The sequence below is a fragment of the Siphateles boraxobius genome, unplaced genomic scaffold, assembly GCF_051911475.1.
Source record: "Siphateles boraxobius isolate OS27281-9 unplaced genomic scaffold, OSU_SipBor_1 24, whole genome shotgun sequence".
In the NCBI taxonomy this organism is placed as follows: domain Eukaryota; kingdom Metazoa; phylum Chordata; class Actinopteri; order Cypriniformes; family Leuciscidae; genus Siphateles; species Siphateles boraxobius.
This window is the reverse complement of record NW_027508855.1, coordinates 3,972,831-3,990,721: the sequence shown is the minus strand read 5'-3', so window position 1 is coordinate 3,990,721 and position 17,891 is coordinate 3,972,831. Positions and strand designations below refer to the sequence as shown.

Sequence of the window (17,891 nt, the reverse complement as noted above, 5' to 3'; positions counted from 1 at the left end):
GTTGATTGGTTGTACACTGGTAGTTGTTGCAGTTGATGGCACAACACTGTTTTCTTTGTTTCCAATTATTTCCAGACATAATGCTGTACAGCTATGCTAACGGTAAAACCGTTGGTTCAGTCCAAAATGGCGTCAGCACGACAGCAGCGCCATCTAGCGATTGTTACCAAAACTGCAACGGAGTATCGCCTCTTGATACTTCTATACTCTTTGGTGCTATTATAGTTTTTCAAAATGGCGGAACTACATGGAAGCCTCCGTGGACCTACCCGTCCCATGTATATAAAGATAATAAATTCTTCGTTTACGAGGATAAGTCAGATAATTGGCAGAGGTATTTGAACACCATTAAGGACATATTTATGAATAAAAATATTGATTTTAGATAATAACATACCTAAAAAACTACACATTGTCCCTTTAAATTGATTTCACTTATGGATTGCACAAGATGTATTTATTTGTGCTTTTATATAGTTCCTGTTTTTAAGCATTTTATAATAATAATAATAATAATAATAATAATAATAATAGTCTAACCGCTCATTTTGACCGTCACTTATTTAAATGCATGAAGACTTTTACTTTGAAATCGTTCCTGACTTTTACTCTGACTAAAACTATGATTGTGTAAATTATTGTTAAACTGCGAAGTCGCTCGGTTTATTGCTAAGACAACCTTTAACTTGATAACGGTGTAAATCATGTACTTTTAATCAAACATAGATAAAAGACTGTCTGTAATGTTTATAGATGACACGAAAGTCACATGACAGCTGATCTGATCACATGATAATCAATACTAGGCTGTGAAGACTTCTTTAAACTCCACTGGATTCCTGACTTGATCTATGGGGTCTTTGTGAGAATGGCTGCACGGTGGCTTTTCCTTGAATTCATGTTGCTGATCCTCGGTGGAAAGGCTGAGACACTTTTATCTCTGGCAAGTTCTGATCTGCAGTTGGTTGTATGTATTTTGAAATTGTATTGTCACTGATAGGCTAGCTGTTCCAGTTGTTTTCATACAGTTTATAGACCATTCTTTGCTCTGTTAATCTTTACTGCTCTTTGGAATTTTCTTTCTTTCTTTCTTTTAAGGAAAAGCTCAATAATGAGGTCATCCCATCTCACAGAGACCTTGCTGCTGATTTCAAGGAAATGTATTTTAAGCAGATTTTAGACCACTTCAATTACAACAGCCTTGGCAATGGTACATATGATCAGCGTTACCTTATTACAGGTACTGTAATCTTACACACTTTCATACTCTTAGTCTTAAATGTATCTTTTTAAATTATATTCATACTGATTGCAGTATGTGTTTATTCTAGATCAGTACTGGAAGAAAGCCTATGGACCCATTTTTTTCTACACTGGCAATGAGGGGGACATATGGGAGTTTGCACGGAATTCAGGCTTCATCACAGAGCTAGCAGCAGTGCAGGGAGCCCTGGTTATATTTGCTGAGCACGTAAGATTTCCTGTTCAATCATATGACCATGGAGGAAGTTAGACATTAGACAAGTGTAGATGCCCACTTTATGCAGTCAAACTACACTACTAATATACACTACTGGTCAGAAGTTTAAAATAATTCAGATTAAGATGTTTTTGAAAGAAGTCCCTTATGCTCACAGAGACTGCATTTATTTTATCAAAAATACAGTAAAAGAAAAACCTTTATTGTGAAATATTATTACAATTTCAAATTATAAGTGAATGTACTTTGTTCTTCTGATGGCAAAGATGAATTTTTCAGCCGCCATGACTGACATAAAGAAGTCATTGCTGATTTGGGGCTTAATTATTAGCAATTATTATCTGTGCCAAATCTGTTATTATTTGTGGTAACCATGATAAAAAGAAATTCAGGATTATTTGATGAAAAGAAAGTTCAATGAACCGCATTTATTTGAAACAAGAATCTTTTGTAAAATTATAAATGTCTTTACTGTCACTTTTGATCAAAATAAAGTATAAGTAAAATATTATTTAAAAATAATCTTACCACAAACCTTTGAATGGTAGTGTATCATGGTTTCCACAAACTGTTTTCAACTAATAATAATAATAATAGTTTCTTATCAGCACCTTATCAGCATACTAGAATGATTTCTGAAGGATCATGTGACACTGAATGAGTAATGATGCTGAAAAGTAACGTTCAGCTTTGCTATCACAAGAATAAATTAATGTATAAAATGTATGAAGTTATTTAAAATTGTAATAATTTTTACACATTGCTGTTTTCACTGTGTTTTTGAGTGTATGCCTGTCCATTAATGTTTAACTTTGATTTAAACACTAGAGATATTATGGAAAATCTCTTCCGTTTGGGAAGGATTCATTTAATATACCTGAGGTGGGGCTGTTGACAGTGGAGCAGGCCCTGGCTGACTATGCGGTCATGATCACAGAGCTAAAGAAGGAACTGGGAGCTCAGACATGTCCTGTCATCGTCTTTGGTGGAAGGTGGGGGGTCTCAGTTAGCTTTACACACACACACACACACACACACACATATAGATAAATATCCATATCCCAACTGGCTACATAATATTTCATTATTATTAAATCAATTAGAAATCATCATAACTAATAGTAAATTTATACAATAAAATTTTATACAATAAAGTAATTTTATACAATAATGCAATAAAAAATTGCTAAAAGTAATATTTAGATATTATTTGCTTTATTATTATTTGTCTGTTTTTATGTCAGCTATGGAGGAATGTTGAGCGTTTACATGAGAATCAGGTACCCGAATATTGTTGCTGGTGCGTTAGCCGCTAGCGCTCCCATCCTGTCCACCGCAGGTCTCGGAGACTCTACACAGTTTTTCCAAGATGTCACTAGTGTAAGTTCATATTAAATTCCTTTCAGGCACTTTAGCTTTAAAACATGGCTTTAAAACTATAAACCAATTTCTAAATAAAATTTGATTTTGTATTGGAGTAATATTGATGTGTTCTGTTGCTTGTTCAGGATTTCCAGAAGATTAACCCTGCCTGCAGAGATGCGGTGAAAGGAGCTTTCCAGAAGCTAAACACTTTGGCACAACAGAAAGGTATCCGTAGCCATTCACTCAGGATGTTTAACCATTACACTCTGTTTTTTTTCATTCTCTTGCTCTTTGTTCATACTCCATAGACTACAGCCGCATCCAGTCTGCTTTCTCGCTGTGTAAAACTCCCTCCACCCCAAAGGACATTCATCAGCTGAACGGACTCTTACGCAACGCCTTCACCATGTTGGCCATGTTGGATTATCCCTACAGCACTCATTTCATGGGCAGCATGCCAGCCTTCCCTGTGAAGGTACTGGACTTATCACTAGCGTGAATTTTGAAAACTCCAGTCACCAAATGGGTAGGGGATAGCAAGAAAAATAAAAGCTTGCCACTGCAAGGCTTTAATGCAGAAAGCAAAACCTAATGGCGTTAAACAAATGAAACCATTCCACCCCATCTGGTTCCATTTAAAATGGCTTACTAGTGCAGTTCCTGCAGTTGGACACACTGATGTATGTCTTAATGATAAAGTTCAGTACTTTTTATTTTGACAGGTGGCGTGTGAAACCATGCTGAATGGCACTGATCTTATGTTGGCACTAAGAGATACTGTTGGTAAATGACCACAGCTTTGCACAGATTTCGATTTCTTTTTGTTGTAATCCCTCTGGTCCTGACAAGGCTGAAGGCTCTGCATTAATTTTGTTCCTACCCCCACAGGCATTGTGTATAATTCCACTGGATGGCTCACATGTTATGACCTGTACAGTCTCTATGTGGAGTGTGCCGACCCCACCGGCTGTGGCCTTGGCTTTAACAGCTATGCGTGGGATTACCAGGTACCTAGATTAGTTCTCACTAAACCCTGAATACTAGTTTTTGGTACTTGCTGAAGGTTCACTCTAATATTAGAGCCTTGATCAATGATTAGAGAATATCATAAACGTAATTTCACATGTTAATGCTAATAATTTTATTTATTTCATTTAATGCTCCACACAACCCTTTTCCTTTAGTCCTTTTTCAAGACCCTAACCCTAACCCTACTTGACTCTGTGATTTAAAAAAATTTTTTTAAAGAACTTTAAAGTTTGCAGTTCTCTCTGATGTATTAGGTTTCATTGGAATATTCACTTATAATCATATATAACTATGTCTTTATATAAAAATCTTTTTTTAGGCCTGCACTGAGATCGAGATGTGCTATGAGAGTAACAATGTGACAGACATGTTCCCAGCGATGACATTCACCGAGCAGCAGAGGGAACAGTACTGCTCAAAGAGATGGGGGGTGCTGCCACGGCCAGGGTGGCTCAAGACCCAGTTCTGGGGACAAGGTAAGCTAGAACTACCAAACTGTGAATAAGTTTGTGTTTTTCTTAAAAAAAAGAAAAAGAAGGTTTACCTCATGATTATGCACCAGGATCCACTTGCTATCCATCGTTGCTATTCTTTTAATATTCATTGATGTTTGCAGTGAACTGGGAGCTAAATGTTGCATCCATTTGAATTATCTCTTCTAGATCTCTCCACTGCAAGCAATATCATATTTTCCAATGGGGATCTTGATCCTTGGGCAAATGGAGGGGTAAGTTTCACTTATAAACTGTTGTAAATGTATTATTTAAATATAAAGTGCACTGTTTTTCTTTTCCTACTATTAAAAATGATCAGAATACTTAATTTCAGTAATTCCCGTGTTACACGGAGTGCACTTTTTTTAAATTCTTTGTTCTGTTTACAAAAGGGTATTTTGTTGCTCTTCCCTGTAAAACATTTAATGGAATTATTTTTACCTGTAGATCAGGAAGACACTCAGCCCATCACTGATTGCAATCAACATACCAGAGGGAGCTCATCATCTGGATTTAAGGTGCAAGTTAAACTGAGGCTATTTTCAGACTGCAGGCAAATTGGAAAAAAAAAATTCTCAAATCAGATCTTTTCAGGCAGAATGTCTGCACTGTTAATTGCAAGTAATCAACTGATATTTGTGTGTCCAGACCTAACCAACCTATCTGCATGGGTTGCTTTGGTAATAACTTAGGCGTACACACGTATGTGATAAGGCTTTCAAAACGGATGCAGGGAAAATGGATGTGCATCATCTCGCTCTCCAAATAAGCACAGTGCAGAACCCTAAGATTTCAGCCATGACTACAGCACGGAACATCACAATATATACCAGTCTCCTCCCTAGCACTCTGTGACAGAGGAGAATGGCAAATATTGAAATGTACGGGCCAAAATCTTTGGACATACCGTTTGAATTCTTCCGGCATTTGAGACACATCTGTTGAAAATCTGATTGGAATTGCAATTAACCACCTCCAAATGTGGTAGGAATCAGATTAAAACATTTTTTTTGCTGTCCAGACTTTCAGAAACCTATCTGGATATGCAAAAAAAAAAAAAAAAACTGTTTTATGCTACCATTGAAATGTTAGATTTGGCAATGTCATCTGACCATGCTCCCTACTAATTTTTTTTTTTTTCAGGGAGTCCAACCCTGCTGATCCTGAGTCTGTGATTATGGCTCGTAAGAAGGAGTCTGAAATCATTGCTCAATGGGTTAAGGCGGCAAGGAAGGAGCCATCATGAGTTGTGTTATGTACAATTTATTTCAACATTTGTGAACTTGTAAAATATGGAATCCATTTATTTTCCACAGAAATGGACATTAAAAAGATATATTCCAGAAATATTAATTTGTCAATAAAAAGAAAAGAAAAAAACATTTATTATGTCTAAAATCATCATTTACAAATTGCCAGATTAAGTTGTGGTAATTCAAAGGAATATGTACAGATGTACCACATTATTATTAATATTGCCCTTTTTTTAGAATATTCTTTGAAATGCATGGCACGTCTTTGGTGAATGAATGATTCAGAACTATGTTGATTTGTCAATATGCATGAGGCAGATGATAATTTAAGACATTTGCACAACAATTGAGAGTGAGGCATGAAAAGCCCTTCATTTTAATCTGAGATTAAACACAACAAGCTGTCTTCAATTTCTCACACAATGAGAGAAAAGAAAATACCCAGAAATGGCATACAGATAGCAAGGTAATTTATCGCTTACACACTGTATTATAAATAATCATAAGTATTTATTCACAAAAAAAATAATCATAAATAGCTTCACAACAGGAATGAGGTGATTAAAATAGATTGATTTCTCAAAACTTGATTCTCAGCATTGAAAATAGTAATTTGTCATCATTGCTCTGTATGTAAAGGCACACGCGGAACAGAACACCTCACCTGAGCACGAGGTCGAGAAACCAGTCAATGCTCAGCCCTTGATGGACAGCTGTAATATATACTACCTAAACAAACCTCTGGATATTACTGTAAGATTCTGCACAGTGAGACGTAACGTTCAACCAGCTTTTCAAATACAATGCCGTAATACATTTGTAATCTGTGTTAACAACAGGTCTATTCTTTGATGTTCAAAAAGTTGGTAGCCCTACATGTTATCAGTAACCTTAAGACATCCTGTGCATTCTATTCTATTTAAACTCAGGCCACAAACTGATCTGCAATCAGCAGAGAAGAATGAATAACTTAAACATTCCATTTGTCTTCCTGCATAAAAACATTTGGAATTTTGAAGATTCTACAAAAAAAACAAATTGTTCACATTTCACAAAATATTCAATACCGTATGTTAAAAGTTCATCATACATGTGAAAATACTACAGACACATTCTCATCTGATGTAGGTCCCGCGAAAGAGTGAGATAACTACATGTGCCATAATATATTATAGACCCTTATTTATTTATTTTTTGTGGAAAAACACAACATTGTGCTTGATTAATGCTCCATTAAAAAAACTTATAATCCTGCAACCACAAAAAATAGAACAAAACTGAATAAAAATCTAATAACAATATTAATGGTTCATATGACCACCTGCTAGCGAGTTTTAACATCAAAAGGAGATTTTTAATATATAAAATAATAAACCCTCTAACTAACACCAAAATCAACACAAACATGTACATTCTCCTATTCACAGGAATGGCATTAAAATCCTTCACAGCAAGAATGGGGTTTTAGGCTCAAAACAAAAGGAAAATATTAAAATTAATTAACAAATGTTAAAAGAAAAAATATACAATGCTGTCTGATAACTCTACACTTTACAATAAGCTTTCATTTGTTAACATTGGTTAACTACATCAGTAAGTCAGAACTAACAATGTACAATACTTCTACAGCATTTACTGATCTTAATGCTAATCTTAACATACATTAAGATCAAAAGTTGTATCTGTTAATATATTAGTTAATGCACAGTGAACTAACGTGAACATGTACATTTTTATTAACTAACAAAAGTGAATAAATGCTGCAAAAATGTATTGTTCATTGTTAGTTTATGTTAGTTACTGCTTTAACTAATGTTAACAAATGAGACCTTATTGTAAAGTGTAACCACATATTCCAAATGCTCTGGAAAACAAATAAAACCATGGAAATAATTATGATGCAAAGAAAAACAAATTTACAAAGCTAAATAGACTCCCTAAGAAAGACTCCCCACAACAAAAACAGCAGTGGTTCTTTCATTAAAAGAAAATATACACAAACTAAAACCCCAAAAACACATCATAAAGTACTTGTTGTCCCCATAAGGTTTCACAGTATGAAAGATTTTTGTGCTTGGGCTGAGAGACTGCACATACTGATTCAGTGGGCTAACTTAGCAGCCCAGCTGATCAAAGTATCATAGAAGCATAAATAGAGAAACTCTATTAATAGAAACATACAGATCACTAGTACACTCAGAAACTACGCACTCACAAACAGATTTTTGTCATGGCTCTAATTATTTCACCACAAAGTGACTTTCAATTACAAAAAAAAGAAAAGAGTTCCTACTTCAGAAAAAGACGGCAGTTTGGATTTCAAATGTGTTCACGGTCCTGAGAGAGGTGTGTTTGGTTACGCACGTGTGCTTGTGGGTCCATCACTCTGCTTGTGGCCATATGGGCAGAGGATGGGCCTCAGTGTTGAAGACGTACTTGTCTAAGCTGATAAGGTCGGGGTCCTCGGAAAACAGCAGGTAGAAGTATTTGAGCGTCTCACCCAGGAAGAAGCTCTCCATCTTGTCTCGAGGGCTGGGATAGGCCGGGTCACAGACGTTGTTTATGGATGTATAACCTCCAGTGGGAACCTGTGGGGAGAAGGACACATGAGTCAGAACAGAGTTGTTTGCTAACATCCTTGTAAACTGTTGATATGAATTGAACTGAATGTGAAGTTCAGAAATGCAGAAAGAGAAAGTGTAAGTACATTTGGAAAAGGAGCCAGGCAATGTTTCTATAAACCAAGCCAAATATGAGAAGCCAAGTAGCAATATATCTGACATATGAAAGTCAGAACTGAGCCAATAATATCAATCTTTCATTCTGAAAGAACACCAAGGTTTGGCTTTGTGCCAGTATGAAAAATAATCTTAAGACATTTTCTGACCAATAACTTTCCATGGTTTTTCAGGATGAATGGATAAGGATGTTTAAGTACATTTTCTATGACCTTTTATTTATTTCAATGAATTTTCCCGAAAAAAAAAAAAACTTCTAAAATTCCCTGATATTTATTTTACAGTTCTGTTACTCACTAGAATTATGCATTTTTCTGATATATAGGGACAAACTGCCACATCATAAAAAAACACACTTCAAAAATCCAACAGAAACAGTATAGCGTCTGGACACCTTTGGCAAACTATTTTCTATGAATTAATTTACATTATTTTTGAATCATCTCGCATACTATTTAGAATGGAAAACATGTAAATTTGTACACACCTTCCTTCCACTATTTTGCATGTTCTAAAAACACCTCAAGGTAACAGTGGAACAGTTTCTCACTCTCTCACATACCCTTGTGTACTTATTGAAGTTTTGTAGGATCTCCCAGCCCCACTGCTGGTACTTCTTATCCTGTGTGAATCTGTACAAGTAGAAGAGGCTTTCCACAGTCTCTGGCCGCAGAAGGTTGTGCCGGTCAGCAATCTGCAAGATATTACAAAATCACAAAGACTGTTTCATTTCACATACTCAAACCAACATATGTTTCACAACTGCCGAGAGTAGTGAAAACTTAAAGCTCTTCTTCAGCTCACCTTTACATCTACATCCTTTGTGCTCCCCTCATGCATGTTGAAATGAACTATCTCCGGACTCAGACCAGTCTCCATCTGGGCATACATCTGGTAGCAGGTCTCCATCAGCTGTTTTGCCAGCTCCATATGATCAGCAGGCAGGCCGTAATGTGCGCCCAGTGCCAGTGTGCCAGGCAAGAAACATACCAAATGGTCCTAAAAGAAACAAGAAAGGAGAAAAAAGGGGCTAGATGAGCTATTTGACTCTTCTGAACTTGAAGGTCTTGTTATTCTTTGAGAACAAACATACCATTTTGGGACTGAAGTGTCCATGGGACAACTCTCCTACAAATGTAAGGCCTTGAGGAATAGACTTGTTCAGCAGGTTCTTCTTCACCCCTTCCACGGCCAGCAGGTAGTCATCTAGCAATCTGAACACATGGGAACACAAACTAATTTTAATACATAAAAAGCTATAGCTATAGCTATATATATATATATATATATATATATATATATATATGCTTTATCGCATGCAATTCATTTTTCCAGTTTAACACGTAAAAAAGATTTAACGCAGCATCTGTCATCCTTTGGCTAGCGTTACATTATATGATCATGCTCTTATTCACGCAAATGCTTTTAAACCTTTTAACAAGACAAAAGAGAACACGCTGTATGTGAATGTCCCATCTGACACACACACACACAACGCACAGAAAGACACGTGCCAGTATCGTGCGCAAAGAGGAGCACAGGGGAGAATGGAGTTCTCTTTCGCGCTTGAACAAACAATAACAAACACAAAATTGTCAATATGTCCGTTTTGTCGAGTATCCTCATAAGAGAAGTCTTAAATTGGTTAAATAAAGTCTTAAATGAACGTAAAGAGTTGTGAGAATCGTTTGAGATCCGCGTCATGTGCAGCAGCGTCAGATTTTAAAGTGACAATTATTAGTTATGATTAATAATTTATGCAGTGCACACTGTAATAACCATTTAATTTCTGTATATTTCCTACCAGAAGGGCACAGGTAAATATGACATTTATTATGGGTTTATGTGAGGATTATTTGAAGTTCACTTAAATTAAAAGTTGTTATATTTTTTGAAGCCTAATAAATGTTAATTGATAGCTTTTAATTACACTGTAATGTTGAATGGCTATAATTAATGTTTAAAATTGGGGGTGGAGGGGTGTCCTTTTCATCAAGACATCAGTAGCAGTATTAGTATCAGTGATACTGGCCTTCATTCATAAAAAGATGCCATTAAACAAGTATTTAAAATATACTGTCTTTATGTTGTTTCTACATTAATTTGGAGATTAACTGGAATTATTACATTACTAAATATGTTAAAAATGTAAGCGTTTAATCTAGTTTATTAATTTAGTGAATAATCTAGTTAATTAATATTATTGATTGACAGCACTAATATATATATATATATATATATGTATATTGTGTGTGACCCAACCCCATAAGGAATAAAGTATAACGTCCAAACATACATGACCCTGACTCACTCGTTCTCTGTCTTGCCTCCCTGTATCCACTGCTTCAGCAGATACTCATAGTAGCTGTCAGCCCTGGCGCCCAGCGTGTAAGTGCCCTGATGGGTGAACAACCCGTTGTTGGTATTTATAAACATCGGCACCAGCCCATCTTGCTTTCCGTCCAGTTTATGCACCTGCTTCATCACCTCCATCACAGCAAGCTACATGATGATAGGATGATAATGATAAGTAACCACCTGTTCTAATGAGAACAGAATTGTTTAAATGAGTGTTTGGGTCTTAATTGTGAAAGACTATCCATCCACCTTGTATTTGGTGTCTCCAGTGAGTCGGCTGAGCTCTCTGAACTCCAGCTGAATGCTAGTGACCTCAGCTACGGTGCTGTCTGAAGTCCATCGTGGAGGATGAGCCGTTCCCTTCCCAATATTCACATCAGAATAGGGGATTTTAGAGGCAGTGTTGAAGGCGGGCATCAGCCTGGAGCCAATATCTTTCTGAAAAATTATTAACGAGATAAAAATAGCATCCAATCACCAGTAACAGGAAAAAGAGATGTTTTGAGCTACCGGGGGTGGGGGTTTACTTCTTACTCACAGCTTTATCCAGGAACATGAGGTCTCCGGTCAGATGGTAAGTACTTAGTAGCCCCCCGAGGATACGAATGGTGCTCTCGAAAAGATTAACATCCACGTTTTTATCGAAGGAGAGCTCGTTGGCCACCCACTCCCTGGCCTCTGCAAACTCTGTCAAAAACATTTATGTAAATTGAGTAAGCTACATCACATACACAGTAAACAACTTCAGGCCAGGGTACATCATAAAAGGAGTAGGTGAAGTTGAAGTGTATTTTTCCCCAATGTATGTCAATGTCTTAATTTTAAGATGGGATAAGAAAAAAAAATGCATTCACATATAGCTATTATTAAAGCTACAATATGTAATTGTTTTCGCTGCTAAGGGTCGCTAACCTCTTACAATAACAAAGGCGTAGATTAATGACGCAGTGATAAGCGGAATCATGGAACTTGTCATGCTGATGGATCTACTAATGTTTATGGATGAGTGAATACATTGATGTTTTTAACATGACTGTGGTATGAAGTAGGGCGCGATTGCTAATGAGAACCGGATATCATCGCCACACGCGATAAAGGAATAAGGACATTTCATTCTACCGAACTACCCGTAAGTGCTGAACTAATACCCACACAGGTCAGTTTATTAGACGAATTAAACTTGTGAGGTAACACAGCGCTGTTTCACTTGGTCTACACTATCATACTAAACTGCATTTGAGGGTTTTGAAAGTTATAATACTATTCTATGTGTTAGTTTGTTGGCTGTATGAGACTAGCAGTAAGCTAGATCAACATTAGAATAACATACTGATCATATTCTAACATTTCATCATGGTGAGCTATATAACATTGATTCTTTTATGTACATTTGCTCACCTGTCTAATAAAGTACATACAAGAGCGGCATCTCTCTGTCAAGTCGTGAAGCTCTGTCAAGTTCAAGTTTGTTGCGGAGCTCTCGGCATCTCGAAAACGCCACGCCGATATTGATCCTAGTTTTATTTCTACTTTTGTCCCAAAGTCTGCTTGCCATGGTCTATAATGTTTGAAGTAAACAACAACAGCGTGAGCGTGCCGCTAGACGTAACGCAGTTGTCCACGTCTGTCCCATGGTTACTTGGGCAGTACAAGCAGAAACCAGGGATAACGCAGATATTACGCCAATGACAGGCGACAAGTGACAGGCACTATTTCAAATGGTGAATTTCTCTGAATTTACAAATTCTTGGAAACATTTAGGATAATGTAAGTACACAATTGAAAGAAATATATAACACTGTGCAAGTGGTTTTTGGATATTTTGATACAAAAGGTACAATATGTAAGAATTTAAGTCAGTTGGTTGATTTCCCCAAAAAAGTGTAAAAACTGTGACTCTGTTACGCTATCTATGAGAGTAACTTTACAGACATACGTGACCAAAAAAAAACCAAACACCTTGACCTGACTGCATATATTACTACAGTACACTGATCCATTCATCTAGTCATTTTTTTGCGTTAATTATTTTAAAACATTAAGAAATACTAAATTAATCGCATACGTTAACGTGTTAGGGCTGACAGCCCTAATATATACTGTATATAAATAAGATTTATTTATTTAATGGCTTTTGACTTGGACTGGATTTTTCCCAGTCCATGCCTCTAGGCATTTTGGATCGTGAGAAAAGGAGACAGAAAAAAAATGTTCTGTGTGGGCTTTGTAATGTATTTTCTCTAGCAAGCTAAATTACCCTCTTTGAGACCCAAGATCCACATGGTGTCCAGAGCATCAATTAGGGTCAGACCAAGTCCAAACCACTCTCCATATGATTTAGAGATGGGTTTGAGCTCATCATGACCCCAAGCAAAGTCCTTGTAGCCCTTCCAGGCATGTCTAAAAGCTTCTCTCACAGCCTCCAGCCTGCTCTCAGCTGAAAGCAACAAAAACAGGAAACAGCTGCTTCAGTGCAATCCGGAATAAGAAACAAATTAATTCAGGTAGATCAGCTGTATGAAATGTGTTTTATATTTAGAAAGTATTAATATATTTAGCAACTAGCTCTTTTCCTGTTCAATATCAAAGGAAAAAAATGTAGTTGACAAAATAACAAACCACGTGCTAATGATGCTGGGCCGTCTTGGTTTTCTCTGTCTTTGGTGTCAGTATCAGAGGCCTGTTCTTCTTCTATCACAGCTCCACGCCAACTACAATCATGAAAGAAAGAAATAATAATGATAACAATAAACAAACCACAGGAATATCTAGTCCTCTATACTCAGAAAAAATGCACATGCAGTTGTGTTTCAGTACAGTTGACATTTAAAATCAAACCTAATGATCGGCTTTCCTCCCTCCGATCCTTTATCTGCATTCTTCAGATCCGGTCCATGATTTTCTTCTCCCAACAGACCTGAAACATTCGTTTTTATTTGCCAACGGTTCTGCAAGATAGGAGGTCCACGTCTACGGTAGTCCTTTCTCTGTGTTTCAGGAGGAAAACATAGGTTACTGCCACAAACTGCATAAAGCAGCACAAAGCACAGCCTGTAACCTTGAGTTATCGGGTTACTCATAAAACGAGGGCATCCAAAAAGCAAGCAAGAAACAAATAGGTCACACTAACCTCAGAGGGCGGCCCAGGAAGAATGGACCTGTACTCATTTTTCAGGTCAACAACAAATTGCGGTTTCCCATCGTTCTTGTTCCCCCCAACTTTATCATCTGAGAAACATGAACACAGAGGAGGAATAATAAGCTTCTGAATCAAACCTCGATAGAGATATTAGGTTAAAGTTATCATGAAATGGAAATTCAGTTTTGTAAATGCATTTTATAGATCTTATTGTGAACGATTCATCCATGCATGTTTAAATTTTTTTTTACCTTGTGTTTTTTTTAATCAAAATGTCAAAACTGGATCTTCCGGTGAAACGTCAGACTTCTCTCTGGTGACATATTCCGGTTTCCTCCAATCATTTAGTTCACTTAAGCCCCATCCCTTTCTTAAAACCTACTGCAAAGCTTGCGTTCAGATCAGCCTCCATTCAATCAACAACTGAGGGATAAAAACAAGTCCCTGTCCTGTATCTTTTTTCTTTCCCATAATCTGTTGTTTTGCTTGGATGTACATCACAATATGGAAGAAAGGATCTGTCTCTACTTCTGTTACATTCCAATTTTAAAGGGTTCATAGCATACATTTTTTGTGCATTATTCTATTTTTTATCAAGATAGGTATAAAGTATAGTGGCTCACCTCTCCAGTGTTCTATGAGAGTGGGAGATGTGGCAATTCCACAAACCAGCAACAGCATCAATGTAAGCAGAATCAGGCTGCGCTGCAATCTGGACAGCTGTTTCCATTTCTGGACAAAAAGCCGAGGTGATCGTAGAAATATCAGATCTTTGCAATCAAATGCTACTTAACAAAGATATTACACTACACAGATGGACCTTGAAGCTACTAATAGTTTAAAACCATCATGTAAATAAATAAATGACTTGAATTTTGAACTCACCCTCCAGCAGGACTGCTGGCGCCACTGCTTGCTGTTGGTGTAGCTGCCGCTTTCACTGAGAGTCAGAGATACAAAATCCCTTCTTGATGGTGAAATCATGATTCCCTGTCGCTCTCCAGACTGTTCATAAACTCATTGGCCAGGTCTCTGTGTACACTGAGAGAAAACAAGCTTTCTCAAAACCAAGAAAGCTGCCTACCTGTACAATATCTCTGGGTTGACTATAACGTTTAAAAGTGCTGTCTACATAGGCAGTTCACTAGGTGTTGAGACACAGTCCGTGCTGACAGTAGCTGCGTGGGCAGCAGACTGGCAAATACAGTACTGATGACACAGAAAAACGTTTATAACGTTTACATTTGACACTTTACAGGCGTCGATGGCATTAATAAATTATGATGTATTTTGATTAACATAAAATATTTATATTTCATTTACGAATCAAGTCTAAAACTGCTTTATACCATTAGCTGATGAGACCCTGTTAACAATTGACATGAAAAGACAGATATTGTCCAACCAATCTAATTATCTAACTACACATTATAATAAAAATATCTAACTACATTATATTAAAAATACTAAACAAACAGAAACAGTTAGCATAATCAATCGTTGACTGATTGATTCCATATATTCAGCAACCACTTCGAGAATGTTTGATTCGTTCAAAAGAACCGACTCATAAGAGTCATTCGTTCTCATATCATCGTCAGCGAATAAATAGTTCAGAAAACAAAGTCAGAGTATTTCCGTACGGTATTTCCACCACAGAGGCAGAATACCATAAATATAAATTAGTTTGAATCGAGGAATTGTTATTAAGAACCGATTCTCTGCAGCCAGAGGAGCAAACTGTCAGACAACGCTTTCTCACTGACTAAAACCTGATTTAAAAGTGTATCTGGTCTAAATAACCCTTAAAACTAAATATTTTATTAAGAACAAAAACAGTCCAGTTTCTCGATTTAGTAACACAATAAATCTCACACTTGGCTACATTTCTCCGACTTATGTGGGCTTAAGCGCAGATATCAGACAAACTCGTTCACCTCTCTTCCTGAAGTATGTCGAGGCTCCAGCTGTGTAGAGCGGAGCTCTGGTCGGCTCAGGATCTCACGACGGTCCGAGGCATCACTGAAGGGCCTAGAGCTCACCGGCGATCAGTCGCACACACACACAAAAATCTCATTCTGTGGCGAATACCATGCGACTTTCGAAAGACATGTTTGAGAACCGTGAAGGATTAACTGGATCATATTGCAGCCATTTTCTTCAAGTACTCCTCGCTGCAGACTGTAGCGCGGTGTCGTCACGTATTCACGTCACGTTTGTACGTCACGTATGTGTTACCACGCATGCGCGTTACGCGGTGACGTCACGAGTCTTTAAAACGCATGCGCAAATTTGACATCATATTTTTAAAGAACATAATGTATTAAAAAAAATCTAAAGTTATAATGAAAGCAGCAAAAAGGAGTACAGAGCACATCCATAGTTTTAACTATGCCTGATCCAAGGTAAACTTATATGGAATTTCAAAGTATATATTGTGTATTATCTGTGTAGTATTTTATTTAAAGTTTATTTTCACATTCTGTTGCACTTCACTGTGTAAATTACTGTAAACATTAATGGCACCTTATATTTCTTATTTTAATCATTCCTCTGTAATAGTTAATAATTGTTTATTTTTGTGCATTATAAAACATTTATTCAAATAAAGTAGTTTGAAGTTAAACCAAATACACACAGTACATTGTCAATCTCTGTATCACATATTATGCATGCCAACTCAAAAAACCAAACTCATAACAGTGATAACCTTTATTTCAAAACAAAGATGATAATTGTGTAAAAGAAATATGCACAGACACACACACACACACACACACACACACACACACACACACACACACACACACACACACACACACACACACACACACACACACACACACACACACACACACACACACACACACACACACACACACTACTCTGCTTGAAATTCCCCTCCTTCATTGAAAAAACAACTGAGCAATAGCCCTCAACCTCCTTATCGGAATAAAATCCACGCAGGACTCTGCTTCTGCCATCACCTACCCAGGTGGGCAGTCCTTGTATATTGCAGTGCAAGCCCTGAGTCATTGAGTACGGCACCGGGAAACCTTGCTTATATTGTCTGGAAAATGCACTCCAGTTCACAACACCTAATTTAGATAAAATGCAGAAAAAACAATATTGAATCATTTTGAAGAAAGGCATTAACATAGTACACACTCAAAGAAATTTATTTTTCAAAATATTTTAAACATATTACAGGAAGATGTTAGACAAAGATATGTTTGAGTGTTATTGGCTTTGTCTGTAAAGTACCTAAGAGACTTACTTTGTTTATGAACAACATAAACTAGTTAAAAAAAAGTTTGTCAAGACAAACTGAAAGTTTGAAATAGTTTTAAAAGCTTGAAGTAGTTTTCAAGCTGAACGTTTTGATATAAATGGATAGACAGACATAAATGGATAACAGATAGATAGGAAGAACAGACAGATAGATGGATAGATTGTACAGACAGCACAGTGACAACACTGTAAAACTCCCTTGATTTTTAGACCCAGGTCTCAAACACCTTTATAAGAGTAAGGTAAATTTCTTGAATAAATTGCAGGGAACTCAATACATTAATATGCTTTCTAAATGATAAAAAAAAAACAAAAAAAAAAAACAAAGGAGAATCACAATTAGTTTTATTTTAGCAAAATACAAATGTTCAACTCCATTAGCCTACTTTTTAATTTATTTTACCACAAATTTATTTAACAGAACTTACAGTACATGCACTGCATTACGGAGTGTAACTTTTATAGTATGATCTGATAATGGGGACAACACTTATTTTGCAATGCATGCAAAAATTAACTACATAACCTCATTAATATAAGTCTTTCTGCTCTACTTGAAGACATCTTTCAAGCCTTAATCTGTTTAAAGGCGAATTAAGACTTTTACATATTTTAAGACTCGCTGAAACCCTGTCATTTTTAATGCAAATTTATATCATAAAACATGTCATAACTTTTTTTTTAAATCTAAAACATTGATGCTCTATGACATCTCTTAGATTTAAAAGCCGTTAAAACAAAAGC

At 36.6% G+C, this 17,891-nt stretch overlaps 2 protein-coding genes across 4 annotated transcripts; one reads left to right on the top strand and one right to left on the bottom strand.

Moving 5' to 3' along the window:
- The first annotated feature begins 607 nt into the window (after positions 1–607).
- dpp7 (dipeptidyl-peptidase 7) lies at positions 608–5,750 on the top strand. Of its 2 annotated transcripts, none has more exons than XM_077240849.1 (13): positions 608–943; positions 1,099–1,240; positions 1,332–1,471; positions 2,309–2,472; positions 2,725–2,860; positions 2,989–3,070; positions 3,154–3,320; positions 3,568–3,628; positions 3,734–3,852; positions 4,194–4,350; positions 4,537–4,601; positions 4,816–4,886; positions 5,512–5,750. In XM_077240849.1, the coding sequence occupies exons 1-13, from the start codon at positions 869–871 to the stop codon at positions 5,612–5,614; spliced, it is 1,482 nt and encodes a 493-aa protein (XP_077096964.1). In that variant the 5' UTR covers positions 608–868; the 3' UTR covers positions 5,615–5,750. The 2 variants fall into 2 exon arrangements, with proteins under 2 accessions (XP_077096964.1, XP_077096963.1); XM_077240848.1 differs by having other exon boundaries at positions 623–967.
- man1b1b (mannosidase, alpha, class 1B, member 1b) lies at positions 5,616–16,091 on the bottom strand. Of its 2 annotated transcripts, none has more exons than XM_077240846.1 (14): positions 15,794–16,091; positions 14,742–14,897; positions 14,480–14,588; positions 13,848–13,945; positions 13,556–13,704; positions 13,337–13,428; positions 12,975–13,154; positions 11,256–11,404; positions 10,967–11,155; positions 10,671–10,861; positions 9,453–9,573; positions 9,164–9,358; positions 8,922–9,053; positions 5,616–8,209 (listed from the first exon to the last, which is right to left on the bottom strand). In XM_077240846.1, the coding sequence occupies exons 2-14, from the start codon at positions 14,838–14,840 to the stop codon at positions 8,003–8,005; spliced, it is 1,911 nt and encodes a 636-aa protein (XP_077096961.1). In that variant the 5' UTR covers positions 14,841–14,897; positions 15,794–16,091; the 3' UTR covers positions 5,616–8,002. The 2 variants fall into 2 exon arrangements, with proteins under 2 accessions (XP_077096961.1, XP_077096962.1); XM_077240847.1 differs by having other exon boundaries at positions 14,742–14,888; positions 15,794–16,018.
- Positions 16,092–17,891: the final 1,800 nt, after the last annotated feature.